This window comes from Rhinatrema bivittatum, chromosome 1 (assembly GCF_901001135.1).
Source record: "Rhinatrema bivittatum chromosome 1, aRhiBiv1.1, whole genome shotgun sequence".
In the NCBI taxonomy this organism is placed as follows: Eukaryota; Metazoa; Chordata; class Amphibia; order Gymnophiona; family Rhinatrematidae; genus Rhinatrema; species Rhinatrema bivittatum.
The window spans coordinates 333155220-333173934 of record NC_042615.1 but is presented as its reverse complement, the minus strand read 5'-3'; the positions used below and the strand labels follow the sequence as shown (position 1 = coordinate 333173934).

Sequence of the window (18715 nt, the reverse complement as noted above, 5' to 3'; positions counted from 1 at the left end):
CTGTTATGGGTAACAATATTTTGAGAATGTTACATCACATATTTCTTTATATATACACTGCATATCATTTTCTTTAGTTTCAGTAAATCTACTTTGTGGCTGAATGCTTGATTGTTTATTCTTTCCAGAGAGAAAAGATAGAATGGCCTCAATTTTCTTATAAAAATCCTAGAACTCTCCGCTGGTCTTCTCTATGAAAATAAATACTGAGCAATAAAACATTTGGTCACAATTTAAATTTACTTGAAGGAGTTAAAAGGACATATGCAAAGATGTATGACCCAACTTCCTTGTGCCCCCTTTGAATTGCTGTGTTTTGTTTGGGGGAGTAAAATAGCAGGTGAAGATTCGATCCTCAGAATGACATGCACTGTTTTAGAGCCCATAAACTGCCTGCAGAAAGAGCAGGCATAAATGTACAAGGGCGCTTTCTACACGCCTGCCTTCCTTGTGGACGGTTTTCAAAGGGAAGTTCCTGCGTTGCTTCCCTTCCAAAAACAACTACAAAGTTTGTAGGTACAAAATTAGCCGGGCACTTTGCATAAATGCAGCCCATCACAAGCTGCCCTCATACTGTGCCACTTTCTCTTTCTCTCTCTCTTCTCCAAACCTTACCTTCCAGCCCCTGCCTGCTCTTCTTAATCTCAGCCCTGTCCCCCATAATATCCCAGCCCTGCCCTACATCTTTCTCCGAAGAAAGGGGGAGGAGCCACCAACCTGGAGGGTCTAGTGGGGTTTCCTGGGTCCTGCCAGCTAAAGAGCTTCAGAAGTGAATCGGGGGCTATGGGTGAACGCGTAGGTGCGTGGTGAGCGCACTTCATCCCTGGTGTATGAGTGCTGGAGGGAAAGAACACCTTTGGAAGTTTTATGTACTCCATGGGGTACACCTTTCTAATCTTTTCCCTTTTCCTCCTGTTTAATTGTATATTGGCTTCTGCTGGGCCATGGCATCATGTTTCTGCCCATCCTTATTCTTCTCCCCACTCCTGTGTAGCCCAGTCATTGTAGTGGCAGTGCTGGCCTAGCAGCCACAGACCGTGGCTCCCTCCAGAGTCAGGTATGCATGCTCTTTGAGTCTGGTATCAGGGACCTGATTTGCTAAGGCTTTTTTTTTCCTATTCATTTTCTATGAGGAAAAAATTAGTAATTCGGTTTCTAGGTGTTGCTGTTGTGCAATGGCTGAGAATCACTTCCTCTTCCCCCACTACTCCCTCCCAAGGACTATAAACCCTGCCTGTGCAAGATTCCTCCCTAGACTCAGACCTGAGAAGAAACCAGGCTCAACAATTGAACCCAGGTCTCCTGCATAACAGTGAGCAGCTTTGCTACTGAGCCATTCTGATAACCTCCCTTTCCACTACCAACCATACTACCAGTACTACTACTACCCAGGGCCCGTTGCAAGGGTATTAGGTGCCTTAGGCGAACCTTATGCCTTGCACCTGCCCTCCCTCCCCCCTCAGTCCAGGCTCCAGCTTCGGCCTCAACCTCATTCACTCAGACAGGCCCCCTCTCTTACATACACTTAGGTTCCTTGTCTCATTCACACATGAACCCTACACAGGCTGCCTCCCTCTCTCTCACTAACACATTACTCTCTCATACACACACACTCCCTCTCAGTCTCACACACACACACACACACACACACACATACACACACAAAGGTGCTGCTCGTGGCCCACTGAGACTCTGCTTCTCTCGGCCATGAGCAGGTTGTGCACTGCTTGCGGCCTGCCAAGTGTCTGCATTTCTTGGCTGTGAGCAGGATGGGTGCTGTGAGCAGCCCGCCAAGTCTCTACATCTTTCAGATGTGAGCGGGATAGGCTCTGCTCACGGCCCCACTTGGCTGCTCTTTGCTGCCCCCTAATGGCTGGCACCCTAGGCGACCACCTAGTTCGCCTATTGGGATGCGCTGGCCCTGCTACTTCCACTACAATTATTTATTGCTTCTATAGTACAGTATGGAATATAGTACAAAAACATAGAAGAGATGTTTGAATCTAATCAAGATAAACATATAGAGCAAAAGAAAGTTTGGGAATTTCATTTATTAAGAAAATGGTTAAAATCGACAGGGCTTTGAGTAGGATAATCAGGGTTTAAGATTAAAAGCCTCAGAAAGGTGGATTTTTAGACTGGATTTGAATAAGGCAAGACAGGGAACGCAGGCAGTCTCTTCCAATCACACAGTGGTGCCAGATGGAAAGCACAGAGTCAGGAGCTGGAAGCAGAGGTGAAGGGCAGAGATAGGAGTGAATTCACGAGGAGGGGTGTAGGGAGGAACTTGAACTGTATGTGGAAAGGGATATGGAGCCAATATAGTGGCTTGAGAAGAGGGGATTTACGGGTGTAGTGATTTGGCGAGATAAGTCATGCAGCTGAATTTTGGATAGATTGTAGTGGAGAGAGATGACCCACTGGGAGACCTGCGGGGATTGGATCGCAATAAGTCTAAGTGAAAGGTGATGAGAAAGTAGATAAGAGTTCTGGTAGTGTGCTCAGAAAAAAATGGATGGAATTTGGTGATGTCATAGAGAATGAAACAGTATATTTTTTAGCAGTGTTTTGGATGTGTGTTCAGAAGGGGAGAGAGAGGAATGGAAGAAGACTCCAAAGTTATGGACTGAAGGGCTTGGTTGTATTACAGTGTTATCCACAGAAATAGAGTAAGGAGGAAGGGAAATGTGCTTGGGGGGGAAAGATAAGGAGCTTTATGTTGGCCATGTTGAGTTTAAAGGTGGCAGCAATATCAGGCAAGCAGACTGAGATTTGGAACAAGATTGGAAAGGTATAATTGGTAGAGTACACAATATTTCCAAAGGGGTTCTTTATAATGAGTGCACATTTCCAAAATATGGAGAGGCTGTCTGTGTGTATTAGCAGGAGCGAGACTTTGTTTTATTGTGTTTATATGAGAGAGAAAGATGTCAATATTGTGTACATCTTTGTGTGTGTGGCATAGAGGCAAGAGTTATGGGTAGTTCTTTGTGTGTGAGAGAGAGGCATTATGTGTTTTGAGTGAAAGAGGGAGGCTGTTTTCTTTGTGTGTGCATAAAACAAGCTTTCTGTGTGTGGATTTGAGCGAGAGTTTAAATGTATGTATTTGTTTGTGTATTGCTGACACAGTCGCAGTCATATGTGTGTGTGTGTGTGTGTGTGTATGTGAAATAGAAGATGTTTGAGTGACTGTGTGTGTTGATGAATGTGCAAGAAAGGGAGTGTGTGTGTGAGTGAGAGAGAGAGAGAGAATGAGGCAGTACATATTGAGTGGTGTAGCCTACTGGTTAGAGCAGCAAACTAAAAACCAGGGAATCAAGGGTAAAATTATGCTGGTGCTCTTTATATGACCTAGGACAAGTTACTTCATTCTCTATTGCCTCAGGTTCAATCTTAGGGACTCATTTATTAAGCATTTTCCCAAAGATGCAGAATAAGAAAAAAGCCTTAGTAAATCAGGCCTTTAGACTGTAAACCCTTTGGAGACAGGGAAATGTCTACTGTACCTGAATGTAACTTGCTTTGAGCTATTAGTAAAAATGATGAGAATTAAATAATACATTGTTGAGAAATGGAATGTGTGGGTTTTTTTTGTTTTGTTTTGGTTTTTTTTTCTGATTTTTGTCTGTGTCTTTTTATTCAAAGTACATCTAACTTTCATTTGCTGGTCATGTAATGTATATATATGTTTTGTAGCATCAGAAATATAAATGCCTATGTGGACTCAGATGAGGGAAGGGAAGTCAGTCATCTTGCTGCACCTTTTTTTTCTGATTTCACAGAACTTAGGTGCACAGTTTTGAAAGTTACATATGTAAGTTGAAAGACATGAATGCAAATCAACTTTGACTTATGGCATTCCCCACCACTTCCTGTGAAGAACACCTAAAAGCAAACATTCTTTTCTGTGATTGGCATGAACATTCACAGATACACATTCAGTTTTATAAACACTTTATCTATTATTTATCTTAGCTGGAGCTTTATTTGAAGCTTATTCCCACATTCTGCTTTCTGTATTATAGAAATGGTTTTATCCAGCTCAGACTCTTATTGTATTCAGTTTTTTTTCCTAAAGTCAGGAATTAATCAAATAGACTTACTCTATTTCCTGCTGTGTATGGCATGTAATAAAGTCCAGGGTAAAACTAAATAAAAATTGAAACAGAGAATGAGCATTCAGAGGAATGTTAAAAATGATGTAAAAATGAAATGTACACGACACAAAGGCAAATGAAAACGTCAACTTACAGGTTGCTGTTGGGAGGGGTGCATGGGCACCTGCTGCACTGGCACTTGGTGCATGGGAACCTGTTGCATTGGTATTTGGTGCATGGGCACCTGCTGCATTGGCGTTTGGTGCATGGGTCCCTGCTGCACGGGCCCCTGTTGTTCTGGTACTTGCTGCACTGGTCCTTGGTGCATAAATTTATATATGAAAGGATATATCTAAAAGCAAGAGGAAGAAGAAGAAAAAAAACTGAACAAATGCTTTACAGAATTCTACTAAGCAACAGAAAGCATTTGGATGCTTGCCATGGAGCTGCACCATGAATGTGCAAATATTCAGGTTTTGCATCATTTTAAGGTAAATGGAAAACAGTAACGTTAAAGCATACATTTTGCTCTAACTAACATGTGAGGCTCAAGAGTACACCCACTAATGAGAGGTGGATGTAAGTCTTAAGCTACTGTTCTGTAGTGATGCTCGTGAAAGAAATAGTCAGTTTGACTTTGACTTGAGATGCTGCTCTCAAAAGATTTAACCTCTTTTTTTTTTCCTTGCGGCCCTATTTTGTTTTCAGTTCCTTTGTTTATAGCAGAACGTTTATTCTTCCTTGCCTGGGGGAGGATTCCATGGGAACCTTTTATTGCTTCAACGCTTTCAGTTACAGTAGAAAAAAAGGAAAACTAGTTGACACTGTTGGGTTGCTGGAAGAAGAGAAACTGACACTATCGGACAGACTGTGGGGATTGGGGATAGAGGTTCTGACACTGAGCTACTGCAAGTCAGAGTGCCATGTCAGATTTAAGACAGCAAATGAATAAGAGTTCATCTCTTTTGTTACAGAAGACCTTTGTATCAGGAAAGCTGCGTTCAACCTGAACTTGCAAACATGTTTTTTAAAATAGTATGGCTTACTATACACTATCATGAAAATTAAAAGGTCCCTGCCCCTAATTCTGAGTAGTTAGAGCTGCCCTTAGGTTGCTCAGTCTAGTAATCAGATAAGTATTATATATACCACAATGAATGTCCTAATGAGACATTACTGATGGGATAGGGAGGGGGCAATACAATTCTACTATCAATATATGTTTCGAACCCCTTCCAAAATGCTGGTGTAGGATTATAATCTTACACTCCAATGTCGGGCATTACGAAAGCTGTTTTGCCCTCTAATTAGCGCACTATATTACAGTGTTCAAATAACTAAAGATATATCTGAAAAGTAAATTAGTCAGGAAAACTTTCACCAGAGCATATTCAAAATTTGTCAAGTAGAGATGTGCGAACGATTTCAAGTTATAAGAACATTAAGAAGTGCCGAGCTGGGTCAGACCAAAGGTCCAATGACTCCAGTATCCTATCTCCAACAGTGGCCAGTCTGGGTTAGCATGGGGTACCTGGCAGATCCTGGTAGATCTGCTCCTCACCTGTTGCTCACTCCCAGAAGCAGGAAATGGTGAACTCCAAGTCTGCCTGGCTAATATCTGTAAATGGACCTGTCTACCCTAAACTTGTCTAAGCCCTTTTTTTTAAACCCAGCAATACTTTTAACCTTGACCAAATCCTCCAGCAACAGCGTTTAATTGCATGTAGACTGCAAAAAATGCTATCTTAAATTAGTTTTAAATTTGCTACTAGTTAATTTCATGGTGTGTTCCTGAATGGAGAAAGGATAGAAGTTCCAACACTGATCTGTTATTATTTGAAGAATTACAGTAAAAGTATTTCAAGATTTCATGTCAGCTTTATAATTTTCCAGCCAAAATCAAGCCCTTGAAGAAGGAGCCTTGCTGCTCCGAAACGTCTAGATGTCGTCTTCATAACACTGGCTATACTCGGCTTCAAAACACTGGCTATATTCAGCAACACAAGACAAGCAACATAGAAAGATAAGTGCATAGAAAGAATTATCATATTTGGAAGTGGACTTTGACACGCTCTGCACATGTACAAACAAGTTGCCTAATGATTTATGAAGCCTAATAATTAAGGCTCACAGACACGATAGCAAAAATTTTTTTATAGCATCGTATGAAGGCAAACTTGATTTCCTCAAGAATTGTCTTCTATAGCAGGTCTTATATTTTGTATGATATTGGTTACATGCTATATATTTTGGGTCTTATATTAAGAGCTTTATAATTTCAGCATGGTTCAGGTTTGATGGAATTTTTAGATTTTATCCAAATTTTATAATTGGTTTTTGGGGGGGGGGGGGGGGGGGGGGATTCAAGGGAAAGCTGAACAACAAAGTGGATCTGCTAATTCTGACTAAATCTGCATCAAGTATTTCCAAACCAAAGCAAATTGTTCAAACCCGCTTTGGCTTTCTTGAAACACATTTGACTAGCCTTCAGAATCCTTCCAGTTTACTGAGTTGTTGAAACAAAGCCCTGTGGCTGCTGTTACTCCTGGGGGAATTAATTCTATGCCACTGTGTAATACAGAATTTGCACAGGATTTTCTACGCCCGTGGGTAACTCTTAAAATCCGGCCCAATAAGTGTTGAGCTGGTATTAAGAAAAATAAACATAAAGCGACTGCAGTGACCTGCTGGGCTTGTCCGTCTGCTGGCGCCACCTGCTGCTGGACCAGTGTCTGTTCTTCTTGTTGCTGAGTTGGCTGCCCCTGCTGGATCGGAGGCTGATGGCCTTGCTGTACTGACGTTATAGTTGGCTGCTGGGGCAGATTTTGTGTCTGTAGTCCAGGCTGCTGGGGTTGGAAAGGGGTTGGTAGTGAAGGCAGCGGTGGTGGATGCACCGGCAAAGCATACTCATACTGAATAATAATAATCATAGTATTAAAAAAAAATTAATGAAAGGAATGAGAATATACGAAAAAGAAAGCTACGACCTATCTGAAAAATAAATGTCCAACAAACAGTGAGCCTCATTTTCTAAGCATTTTTCCACACAGAATGAGGAAGTAAATGAGGCCCTTTGTTTTTTAGCTTCAGTTTAGTGCAAGAAGAATCCTAAGGTGGCTTATAGCTCCCCCCCCCCCTCCAGTTTTAAGGGCAAAAGTACCTTTATATGACATAAGATGTAGCAGCCATTAAGTCTGATTTATATTATTTGTGTGGATTCAGGGAGGTTCTGCATCCTAGAGATATTCTACAGAAAAAGCAAACGTGGGATAGGCTCATAGTTGATACATGATTGCAAAAATACAGGGTGGCCCATGGAAAAGTAGCACGCTTCCAATACCAGTGCATTGGAGGCAGGCTACTTGTCCATGGGCCACCCTATAGTATAAATCAAATCCCAAATTGGGTGTCTTTTGGAGTAAAGTGCCTAAGGCACACTAATCTCTATGCTATGGCTCCCCTGAAGTCCTTTTCCACCTTCTGTTTCTTTTATTTAACACAGCACTTCTCTTTTCCTGTGACTAATGTATTCTATTGCATTTCAGCTGAACAAAAAATAAAGTTATTGAATAATAAATCAGTTACCAATTAATAAAGACTGAACAGGTTTATTCTTTTTTAAAATAAACTAGGGAGCAGGGGTGGCTTGTGAATTTGGCATGTCATCCCCAAGCAAAACAGGAAGAGGGAAGGGAAAGTAACAAAATCAATCAGTTCAATAAAGCAGAAAAGGTGAATACAAAGAACAGCTGGAAAGCTATGACCAAAAATGCTCATAGTCTGGGCAACAACGTTCCAGACCTGCAGGCCTTAATGGTGGAGGCTGACTTGGACATTGTTGCTATTAAGGAAACCTGGTTCACTGTTTCCAATGATTGGGATACAATCATCCTGGGCTATAACTTGCTAAGAAAGGATAGAGAGGTCAGATAAGGGGAAGGAGTAGCTCTTTACGTTAAAAAAAATATCCAAGCAACTGAATTGCAAGGGAGATGGGGCTTCCATTTTTATTAGTGTGATCTAGAGGCCACCGACTCAAATGGAAGAATTGGACAGAGAACGCATTGAAGACATCCAAAAGGTGCTAAAGAAGGGCGGTGTTGCTTATTGGATATTTTAATCTGCTGGATGTAGATTGAAGCACCCCTTCTGCAGAATCTACAAGAAGTAGAGAGATAGTGGATGCTCTTCAAGGGACTCTGATCAAACAAATGATAATGAAACCCAAGAGGGAGGGTGTGATACTTGATCTGGTGCTCACTAATGGTGATAATGTCTCTAATATTTGGATAGAGGCTCACCTGAGCACCAGAATCATTGATTTTGTGAATAGGATACAGAGAAGTCACACGAAGACCCGAGTTTTGAATTTCAAAAATATGGATTATGTCAAAATGGGGATGTATATGGAGGAAGAAATGGAAGACTGGGAGAAAATGGGTGAGGTGGAACAACAGTGGGCTGAAAAAATAAAGGTAAAAAAAAGCATACAAGAAGTATAAAGGATCCCAAAAAAAGGAACACAGGGAAGAATAACTGTTAAAACTGAGGGAGACAAAGAAAGAAATAAGGAAAGCAAAAGGTCAAGCAGAAGAAATGATGGCCAAAAAGGTAAAGCGAGGAGACAAAACATTTTTCAGATATATCAGTGAAAGAAGGGAGGTCAGAAGTGGTATAGTGAAATTGAAAGGTGAGAAGGAGCAATGTGTAGAGAGTAACAAACAAATGGCAGTAATAGTAAACAAATACTTCAGTTTGGTATTCATTAAAGAAAACCCTGGAGAAAGACCATTGCAGGTTAACAAGACCATTGATGGGGATGGAGTAGATGAAACTCCATTTACAGAAGAGAATGCATGGGATGAGCTAGGCAAACTGAAAGTGGAAAGGCCATGGGGCCAGATTAGATACTCCCCAGGGTACTGAGAGAGCCCAGAGATGTATTGGTGGGTTCGCTGAAGAACCTGTTTAATAGATCCCTGGAAATGGGGGTGGTGCCACAGGATTGGAGAAGAGCGGGGGTGGTTCCACTTCACAAGAGTGATAGCAGCGATGAGATCGGAAACTACTGGCCAGTTAGCTTCATGTTGGTGGTGGGAAAATTAATGGAGACTCTGCTGAAGGAAAGGATAGTGAATTATCTTTAATCCTGTGAGTTGCTGGATCTGAGGCAGCATGGATCACCAGGGGAAGGCCCTATCAGACAAATATGATTCATTTTTTTGATTCAGTGACTAGAGAATTGGATCAAGGAAGAGCGTGCAATGTAATCTACCTGGATTTTAGCAAAGCTTTTGATACGGTCCTGCATAGGACGCTTGTGAATAAAATGGGAAGCTTGAGAGTAAGTGCCAAGGAGGAAGACTGGATTAAAAACTGGTTGACTGAAAAGAGACAGAGTGTAATGGTAAATGGAACCTACTCCGAAGAGAAAACCATGTTAAGTGAAGAACCACAGGGTTCAGTATTGGGACCGGTTCTTTTCAGTATCTTTGTGAGCGACATTGTGGAAGGGGATAGAAGGTAAAATTTGTCTATTTGCAGATGATACTAAGATATGCAATAGAGTGGGCATGCCTGAAGGTGTAGAGAGAATGAAAAGTGATTTAAGAAACCTTGAAAAGTGGTCAAAGACTTGGCAGCTGGGATTAAATGCCAAGAATTGCAGAGTCATGCATCTGGGATGCGGTAATCTAAAAGAGTGTATGTGATGGGAGATGAAAGACTGGGATCTTGGGGTAATAGTGTCTGGAGATCTGAAGATGGCGAAGCAATGTGAAAAGGTGATAGCTAAAGCCAGAAGAATACTGGGCTACCCCTGTGCAGGTCCTTGGTGAGGCTTATTTTGGAGTACTGTGTTCAGTTCTGGAGTCTGTATTTCAAAAGGGACAAAGGCAGTATGGAGGTGGTCCAGAGAAGAGTGACCAAAATAATGTGGGGTCTGTATGAGAAGACATATGAGGAGAGGCTAAAGGATCTGAATATGTATGTTCTTGAAGAGAGGAGGTGCAGGGGAGATATGATACAGACCTTTAGATACCTGAAAGGTTATATTGATGCACAATTGACAAAACTTTTCTGATGGAAAGAATTCAGTAGAACTAGGGGTCACAAAATGATACTGTAGGGAGGATGACTTAGAGCCAACATCAAGAATATTTCTTCACAGAGAGAGTGGTGGATGCCTAGAATGCCCTTCCGGAGGATGTGGTGAAGACGAAAACAGTGAAAGAATTCAAAGGGGCAAGGGATAAACACTGTGGATCCCTAAAGACTACAGGATGGAAATGAAGACATGAATGCATGGAGATAACTTGCTGTTGTGTCAGTTACTACCCTTAACCAATAAGCCTTCCTACTGTTGATGCAACTCCATCATCGCTCTCTGCTTCAATGGTAGGGGAAAAAGGGAATTGGCTTCTGACAGCAACCAATGACTTTTATGGTTTGGGGAAACAAATAAACATGGGAGTAACATGCTGATGTGGCGGTTACTACTCTTAACCAATGTCTAATAATTTTGATGCAACTCAACATTGCTCTCTGCTTCAATAGCAAGGGGTAACGGGGAATTGGATTAAAACAGCAATCAACAAGGGGCTGTTTTGCTATGCCGTGCAGGTTATCCCCATGCTTAATTAAGCATGGGGATAACCTGCACGGCATAGCAGAAACTACCTTAAGCTGTTGGGCAGACTGGATGGACCATTTGGTCCTTTTCTGCCATCATTTCTCTGTTTCTCTCTTTTTATGTAAATTATTTACACTTATTTACCAATGTATAAGAACATAAGAAAATGCCATACTGGGTCAGACCAAGGGTCCATCAAGCCCAGCATCCTGTTTCCAACAGTGGCCAATCCAGGCCATAAGAACCTGGCAAGTACCCAAAAACTAAGTCTATGCCATGTAACCATTGCTAATGGCAGTGGCTATTCTCTAAGTGAACTTAATAGCAGGTAATGGACTTCTCCTCCAAGAACTTATCCAATCCTTTTTTAAACACAGCTATACTAACTGCACGAACCACATTCTCTGGCAACAAATTCCAGAGTTTAATTGTGCGTTGAGTAAAAAAGAACTTTCTCCGATTAGTTTAAATGTGCCCCATGCTAACTTCATGGAGTGTCCCCTAGTCTTTCTACTATCCGAAAGAGTAAATAACCGATTCACATCTACCCGTTCTAGACCTCTCATGATTTTAAACACCTCTATCATACCCCCCTCAGTCAAAGAATTCATGGCATTAGCATGCCTAAAGATATTCATTTACACTAAAAATTCAAAAACCCCAAAGAAGCTAATTCACTAAAGGCTCATGCCAGTTTTTGCATCAGTGTGAAAACTGTGGCAGATTTAGCAACAAAAGATCTCTTTATTTTCAGTGGGGAAGAAAAATCACTCAAAACTGAGAAAACATCTTTAATACGTGAGTCCCAAAATTATCTATGAACCTTTTTTGCTAAAATGATCAACATAAGTATGCAGAAAGTTAATATATAAGAGAGGTGGGGGTGGGGGGAGTGGAACGTAATGGCCCAGCCCTGTGTACCACTTTAGGTCTTCATCAAGTTTTTAAGCTTAAGAGCAAGAAAGAAATGTACCTGCTGATTCTCTTGTTCCCGGGGTCTGTGGGGCATCCATGGGTATGAAGAGTGTGGTGGCATTAAACCATGCATCCACATTGTAGAGAATGGATCACCATATCTGTATCCAGAGTACTGAGGACATCATAGTAAACACAGAGAAACTTTATTTCATGCAGCACGTTCCACTTTTTATTTTTAAGGAATCATTTATGTTGCAGTACAAAGCATACGGTAAAACATTAATACATTCAGGCTTGTCATTACTTCTTTATATATATATATAGAGCAACTATTACAAATTAGGCAATATGTATGTAAATGTAAAGTGCCCAATGAACATACAGAGAAACTTCCTATATGGGAAGAAAAGCACTAATGTACAATTTGTACTAACAGACTTTTGAAATTATAACAATTCTTTATTAACACACATAAATCAATAAAAATAAATGAGGTACTGTAAACTTAAAATCTTTGTACTACAATGGTGTACAAGGATCTCAATTTAACTGCAGATATAAGTCAATTGCTATCAATTCAACAACTGAAACAATGTATTATATTGTATCTGTGACATCAACAGAATAAAACAATTTAGTGTATTGTATCTATGACATGTTACGTTGTTCAGTGTGATAACTAGACCTGATTGACATTTGATCTAGCAGAAAATATATTCCTTCTCAGTTTATCAACAGAATGAATCCAATGGATAGCAGTTCAAGGGCAGAAATGCAGCTTGAAACAGAAACACATCACCTACTGCTACTCTACCTTAACATAGACATAATGGATGCTTTGATCTACACATACAAATGACCACAGGTGCTTCCACACTTCCTTTCATGCCTAATTCCTGAAAATACAATGGTGAAAAATCAAGGTTTTAAGTAACTGTATGGAGTTTCCTGGTTCTGATGTGAATTTCCCATCTACAAATCAAACAGGAAAGATGCTGTGTGCGTGGGTTAATGAGTAGGCAATGCGAGCTAATCAATAGAGGTCACTGCAAAATAGTGAGACTTACATGAATGTTTTTTTTTTAGTTTACTTGCAAAACACGAGAGCAGCAAGGCTACCATGAGTAATTTTTGAAAACTTGAACGAATTGAGAAGTATACCATTAAGCTAAATGAAAAATCACGAATGTGATTGCCTGCCCCTTTTCAAAACCACGGCTATTCCGCGTGTTCCGGGAAATACACGCGTGGCTGGACCATTTTGAAAATACGCTCGGCGTGCGCTTGACCCGATCACACGCATCTCTCCCGGAATTTCCGTGCACCGGGTTTTAAAAATGTTTCACCATTGTATTTTTCAGGAATTAGGCATGAAAGGAAGTGTGGAAGCACCTGTGGTCATTTGTATGTGTAGATCAAAGCATCCATTATGTCTATGTAAAGGTAGAGTAGCAGTAGGTGGTGTGTTTCTGTTTCAAGTTGCATTTCTGCCCTTGAACTGCTGCTATCCATTGGATTCATTCTGTTGATAAACTGAGAAGGAATATATTTTCTGCTAGATCAAATGTCAAATCAGGTCTAGTTATCACACTGAACAATGAAACATGTTATAGATATAATACACTAAATTGTTTTATTCTGTTGATGTCACAGGTACAATACCATAAATTGTTTCATTCTGTTGTTGAATTGATAGTAATCGACTTATATCTGCAGTTAAATTGAGGTCCTTGTACACATCCGAATATGAAGATTTTAAGTTTACAGTAGCTCATTTATTTATTGATTTATGTGTGTTGATAAAGAATTGTTTTAATTTCAAAAGACTTAGTGCCAATTGTACATTAGTGCTTCTCTTCCCATATAGGATGTTTCTCTCTCTTTCTCTCTCTCTCTCTATATATACACACTACATAGTGATTCCCTTTTATTGGAATAACGTAATATATGTCTTGATTAGTTTTTGAAGGCTAAAAATCCCTTCCCCAGATCAGAATAGAATGAGCAGGTCAAAGCATTTTTTGGAATAACATTTCTAGTACAAATCAAAACAGCATGCAAGGTACTAACTTTATTTTTCATAAATCTTTCCTGATATAAAGTGAAAAATAGAGATACTGAACCTTATTGAAAGAGATTTTTTTCCAATTATTTGCCTGTGAAAAATATCTGGGCTGAATGCCAATTGTTGCAGAAATCCATTTCTTATTCTTAGGACGAGCAGCTTGGAATCTATCAATCCCTTGATATCCTGCCAAGTACTTGTGACCTGGATTGGCCACTGTTGGAAACAGGATACTGGGCTTGATGGACCCTTGGTCTGACCCAGCATGGCAAGCCTTGATTTCTTATAGTTATACGATAAGTGTTTGATTTAACATCTTTACCATCAGAATTGGCTTCTATTGTAATGCCTAATACTATAAGTTACATTAGAAATCAGGGAATGGAATTTTCAGCCTTGGCAATTTTATGGCTTAGAGTAAAATATATATTTCAGGAAAATGACCAGAACCTAAAACAAGAAAAACTAGGAGATAGCAGGATTCATTTCATTTTAATTTTCTTTAAGGTTTCTATTAAAAGCATTGCTTGTTACTGTGCCAGTTCAGTGCACTGCTCCCCATTTAACTTTTGGGCAATCAACATTCAAATGCATTTCATGGAGGATGAATTCAATTTAATTTAAAATGTTGATTAAAACTGGTTTCTAAACTCATTTAACAGGAAAATCAAATGGGTTACGCAATGATAGAGCTACTACAGTTATGGTAATAAGGTTATTTTGAAAGTTGTTTCACATTATTCAAGAAAATAATGTAAAAATGCTGGAGTGTTCCCTGTCTTATACCTGGAGACTGGTTTTGTGCACACCATATTCTGTGATTGTATGAGCAGTACTTTATAATTTCCGGATATTTTTGTAATAATCCAAAATAGTAATTTAGGGGGTAATTTATCAAAGTGCTATATGGCATTTTCGCATGCGTTAAGGCATTTTCGCATGAAAAAAACACCTTTAATGCATGCGAAAACACCTTTAACGCATGCGAAAATGCCATAACGCATAGTGTGATGCAAATTAGAAAAAGGGGAGGAGTTTGGGGCCAAGTGGGCTGGCTTCATAAATTGTGAAGCCATACCGCATGGCTTTAACTACACCTTTTTCATTTGTGTAAAGCCGTGCGATAGGGCTTTATCACACTATTTTCACAAATGCTGTTTTTAGTAGTTTTAAGCTACTGAGATCCAGCCTAGCTATCAGGGCCCTTCTACAACCACTGAGAGAGAGAGAGCGTGCGATTGGCTCTTTAAAAGAGTCTCTCTCTCTCTTCTTGTAGAAGGGTCCTGATAGCTACACTGGATCTCCAGCAGCTTAAAATGGTCCCCCCAGTGGCACATCGCAAAGTGCGAAACAGTAATTGCAGTTTGCGCTAATATCTATGCGAAGTGCAAAGATAGTGCACTTTGCGATAAACTGCCTATTATCATAAAACACACCCCTTCTCCTATAGCATGCGATATTTAGTGCATTTTGATAAATCCAGGCCTTAGCTTGCTGTTATTGAGGAGACTTTCCTTCAGTAGTCATGAGTTGCAAAAGACAGAGAAATCAACTGCTCGTGCTCTGTTCAGGGCTGCCTGTTTTGGATAAGTAGTATGAAAAGGAGTGAGTAGAATAACCAGTTTGCCAAAATCAAATGCAGTCTCACCTTTGGGCATAAACTTTGAGTTCCTGACCCTCTGTCATTCTTCACTAGTGGTTCCCAAACTGGTTTGCGGGACCTTACAGCCAGTCAGGATTGCAGGATATCCACAATAAATATACACAAGAGATTGGCGAAACGATCCATTACATGCAAAGTTATTCCATGCATATTCATTGTGGATATCCTGAAAAGCCAACTTTACCATAAATCTAGTGAATTAACAACAACCTACAGCTTCAGCTTTCACATTGATTTTGATTAGTTTCCTTATGTATGACTGATAATATCTGCTTCATAGATGTAAAAATGAAATAAAGCTGCTGTATGGGATGGCTACTATGTATGCTCTTTGATGTTCTTCAGTAAGATATTTATGGTTTTGAGAGATCTAAGTAGTTTTCCAAGTTCATTATAGAGGCTTTATGAAATGGACTTTTGGTAGAAGGTTCCACTTCAACCAATTTCTGTTTTTGGTTTTTTTTTTTTTCCAATTTTCAGTAATGATAAATCATTGTTAGAAGATTCTATCTGCAGCTGTTTGTGAGATATTTGTCCTTGAATCCACACAGATGAGTGGGCTTGAAGTGCTGTAATATGATTTGTGGAGATGTGAATCGGAACCAGAATCGGTTCCGGTTCCGATTCAAATCTTACAATTTTTATAGTCCGGCACAATTGGTTTTTTGTTTATCGGCTGCGCCCGAGCCGATAAACAAAAAACCCACCCCGACCCTTTAAAAATGACCCCTTTGCTTCCCGAACCCCCCCAAAACTGTTTTAAAATTACCTGGTGGTCCAGTGGGGGCGCGGGGAGTGATCTCCCGCTCTCAGGCCATCGGCTGCGCTAATAAAAATGGCATCGATGGCCCTTTGCCCTTACCATGTGACAGGGTATCTGTGCCATTGGCCGGTCCCTGTCACATGGTAGGAGCACTGGATGGCTGGCGCCATCTTTAAAAATGGCGCCGGCCATTTTAAAGATGGTCAGCGCCATCTTTAAAGATGGCGCCGGCCATCCAGTGCTCCTACCATGTGACAGGGGCCGGCCAATGGCACGGATACCCTGTCACATGATAAGGGCAAAGGGCCATCGGCGGCATTTTTATTAGTGGCAGCCAATGGCCCGAGAGCGGGAGATCGCTCTCCGTGCCCCCACTGGACCACCAGGTAATTTTAAAACAGTTTTGGGGGGGTTCGGGAGGGTGGGGGAAGCAAAGGGGTCATTTTTAAAGGGTCGGTGTTTTTTTTTTTATCAGGCCATCGGCGCCATTTTTATTAGTGGCAGCCAAAATGGCGCCGATGGCCCGAGAGCAGGAGATTGGTCCCGGGGCTTCCACTGGACCACCAGGTACTCGTAAAAGGTTTTGGGGGGGGTTCTGGAGGGTGGGGAAAGGTAAGGGTTTAGTTTTAAAGGGTCGGGGTGGGTTTAGGGGTTGTTTTGGTGTGCTGGTTTTCCCGCCCTCCCCCCAAATAACTCCCGTTAGTGGACACTAACCCATTAATGATTTTTCACAATAAATCGGGGGAATTTCTATTGTATCGCGCACTCTAACGATTTTTGACGATTTAAAAAATATCGGACGATTTTTTTAAATCGTGAAAAAACGATTCACATCCCTAATGATTTGAGTTATTGCTTCATAATGATTTGAGGCTGAGTTGACACTCAAGTGTGATCATCTTAAATATTCCCCCAGTGTAGTCATATAGATGGTGAAACAAGGGAGGTTTAACATTGAAGAGGAGTACCTGTTGATATGGTGGAGGTTGGTTTACTATGGTGGTTATTTTGGTAATTAAAAAAACATTTTGCCAAATTTTTGGGTTAGTAATTTTTTTTTGGTATATTAATATTAGTTAAATGACACTGGATTCCATTTTAATAATTTATTTTTGCCTTTTGGCATGTGTGTATGAACATGCCAATTTTTTCACTCATTTTCTGAATAGAATTTAGAATTATAAAATTTGATTAGGTTATACTAATTGTTAGGATAAAATATACCACTTTTTAAATATTTTTTGCATTTTTACATGTTAGTGGTATCTCTACCTTCTACTGTGTTTACCTAGTGGTTCAGAGATGTGCCAGCTTTGGTAATATGGTATTCAAAGCAAAAAATCCCTACTGCACTGGGGGTCACAATGTGCGACAGGTTGCAATGCAAAAAATGTAGTCCACCATATGTCCTGGCAAAAAGGCACAAATACAAAAACAGTATAATCTATCAAAAATTGATGTAAAAAATGGTTTAATAAAACTGATCCAGTGGGGAGAAAAAAAAATCCTGATCTATGCTTTCATTTCAAATGCCAATTTTAGTAAATTCTGGAATATTTTCTTTGATAATTTTGGAGCAAGTTTTCATAAATGCTCCCTAGTGTGTCTTCTTCTTAGTAGGGTAAAGTAGATAAACAGTGTGGTTGCTCTATCTTTTGTTTTGACCTGCTTATTCTGTTCTGACGTGAAGAAGTGAGTGTAGTTTCTGAAAGCTAGTCCAGAGATGTTTTAAGTTAGTCCAATAAAAAGGTAGCACCTTATATTTTTATGTTTATTGACCTGTATTCTCAGCAGTTAATCCTCGAAAGCTCATGCCTTAATAAATTGGTCAGTCTGTAGATGCCATCTGCCTCTTGTCATTTTTTGCTACAGCAGACTAAAATGACTATCTCTCTGAAAGCTTTCAATACAACCTATGTCCAGAGAGGCATTGTTTCTCACTTTTGAAACAGCATTTACTGATCTAATGAACTTAAGACAATGTTGTAAACCTATTTTGCATTAGATCTTTAGAAATGACAAGTTAGTTTTAAATAGGAACATTATACTAATTTGAAATTGTTACCGAAGGCATCATATTCACTCCCATTCCATTTAGGTTGCCGTATCGTCTCATGGTCTGATGGAGAAAAAAAATATGAAAAATGATTTCCAGCTGGAAAGAAGTCAGGTAGATGTCTTCCTTGGTTAAGCACATAGGGATATTTTTAATAGACCATCTAATAGTTACAAAGTTATAGAAAACCTTTACTGAATAAGGCCCTTCATTGATAAACCTCTGATTTTATCTGTTGTATATTGGAACCAGATACATTACCATATGAACAAAAACAGCTGACTGAATGAATTATGCTTCTAAGAAACAGATTAAGCAAAAATATACCTACTACTATTCTGATATTAGGGTTTTTGTATGTATTGTTTCACATTATTCATGAAAGTATTACCCTGCATCTGACTTTCATTCCTAGTTAAAATGTTTGAATTTCCTTTTTTTCTACCTGGATTCTATCTTTATTTTTCTAAATCTATGAATTTTTTGGAGAAATCCAATATTTCCAATTTGTTTATTTTGGGT

At 39.9% G+C, this 18715-nt stretch overlaps 1 protein-coding gene across 3 annotated transcripts in view; it reads right to left on the bottom strand.

Moving 5' to 3' along the window:
- The window catches only part of AMBN (ameloblastin), a 33251-nt gene that overhangs the window by 8457 nt on the left and 6079 nt on the right, over positions 1-18715 (bottom strand). Inside the window, exons 4-8 of one of the 3 annotated variants that reach the window (XM_029598169.1) lie at positions 18203-18256; positions 11702-11818; positions 6782-7009; positions 4252-4449; positions 4104-4148 (exon numbers count right to left, since the gene is read on the bottom strand). In XM_029598169.1, coding sequence (XP_029454029.1) covers positions 4104-4148; positions 4252-4449; positions 6782-7009; positions 11702-11818; positions 18203-18256 — 642 coding nt within the window. The remainder of the gene's footprint in view (positions 1-4103; positions 4149-4251; positions 4450-6781; positions 7010-11701; positions 11819-18202; positions 18257-18715) is intronic. The other 2 variants (XM_029598179.1, XM_029598187.1) reach the window with 2 other exon arrangements.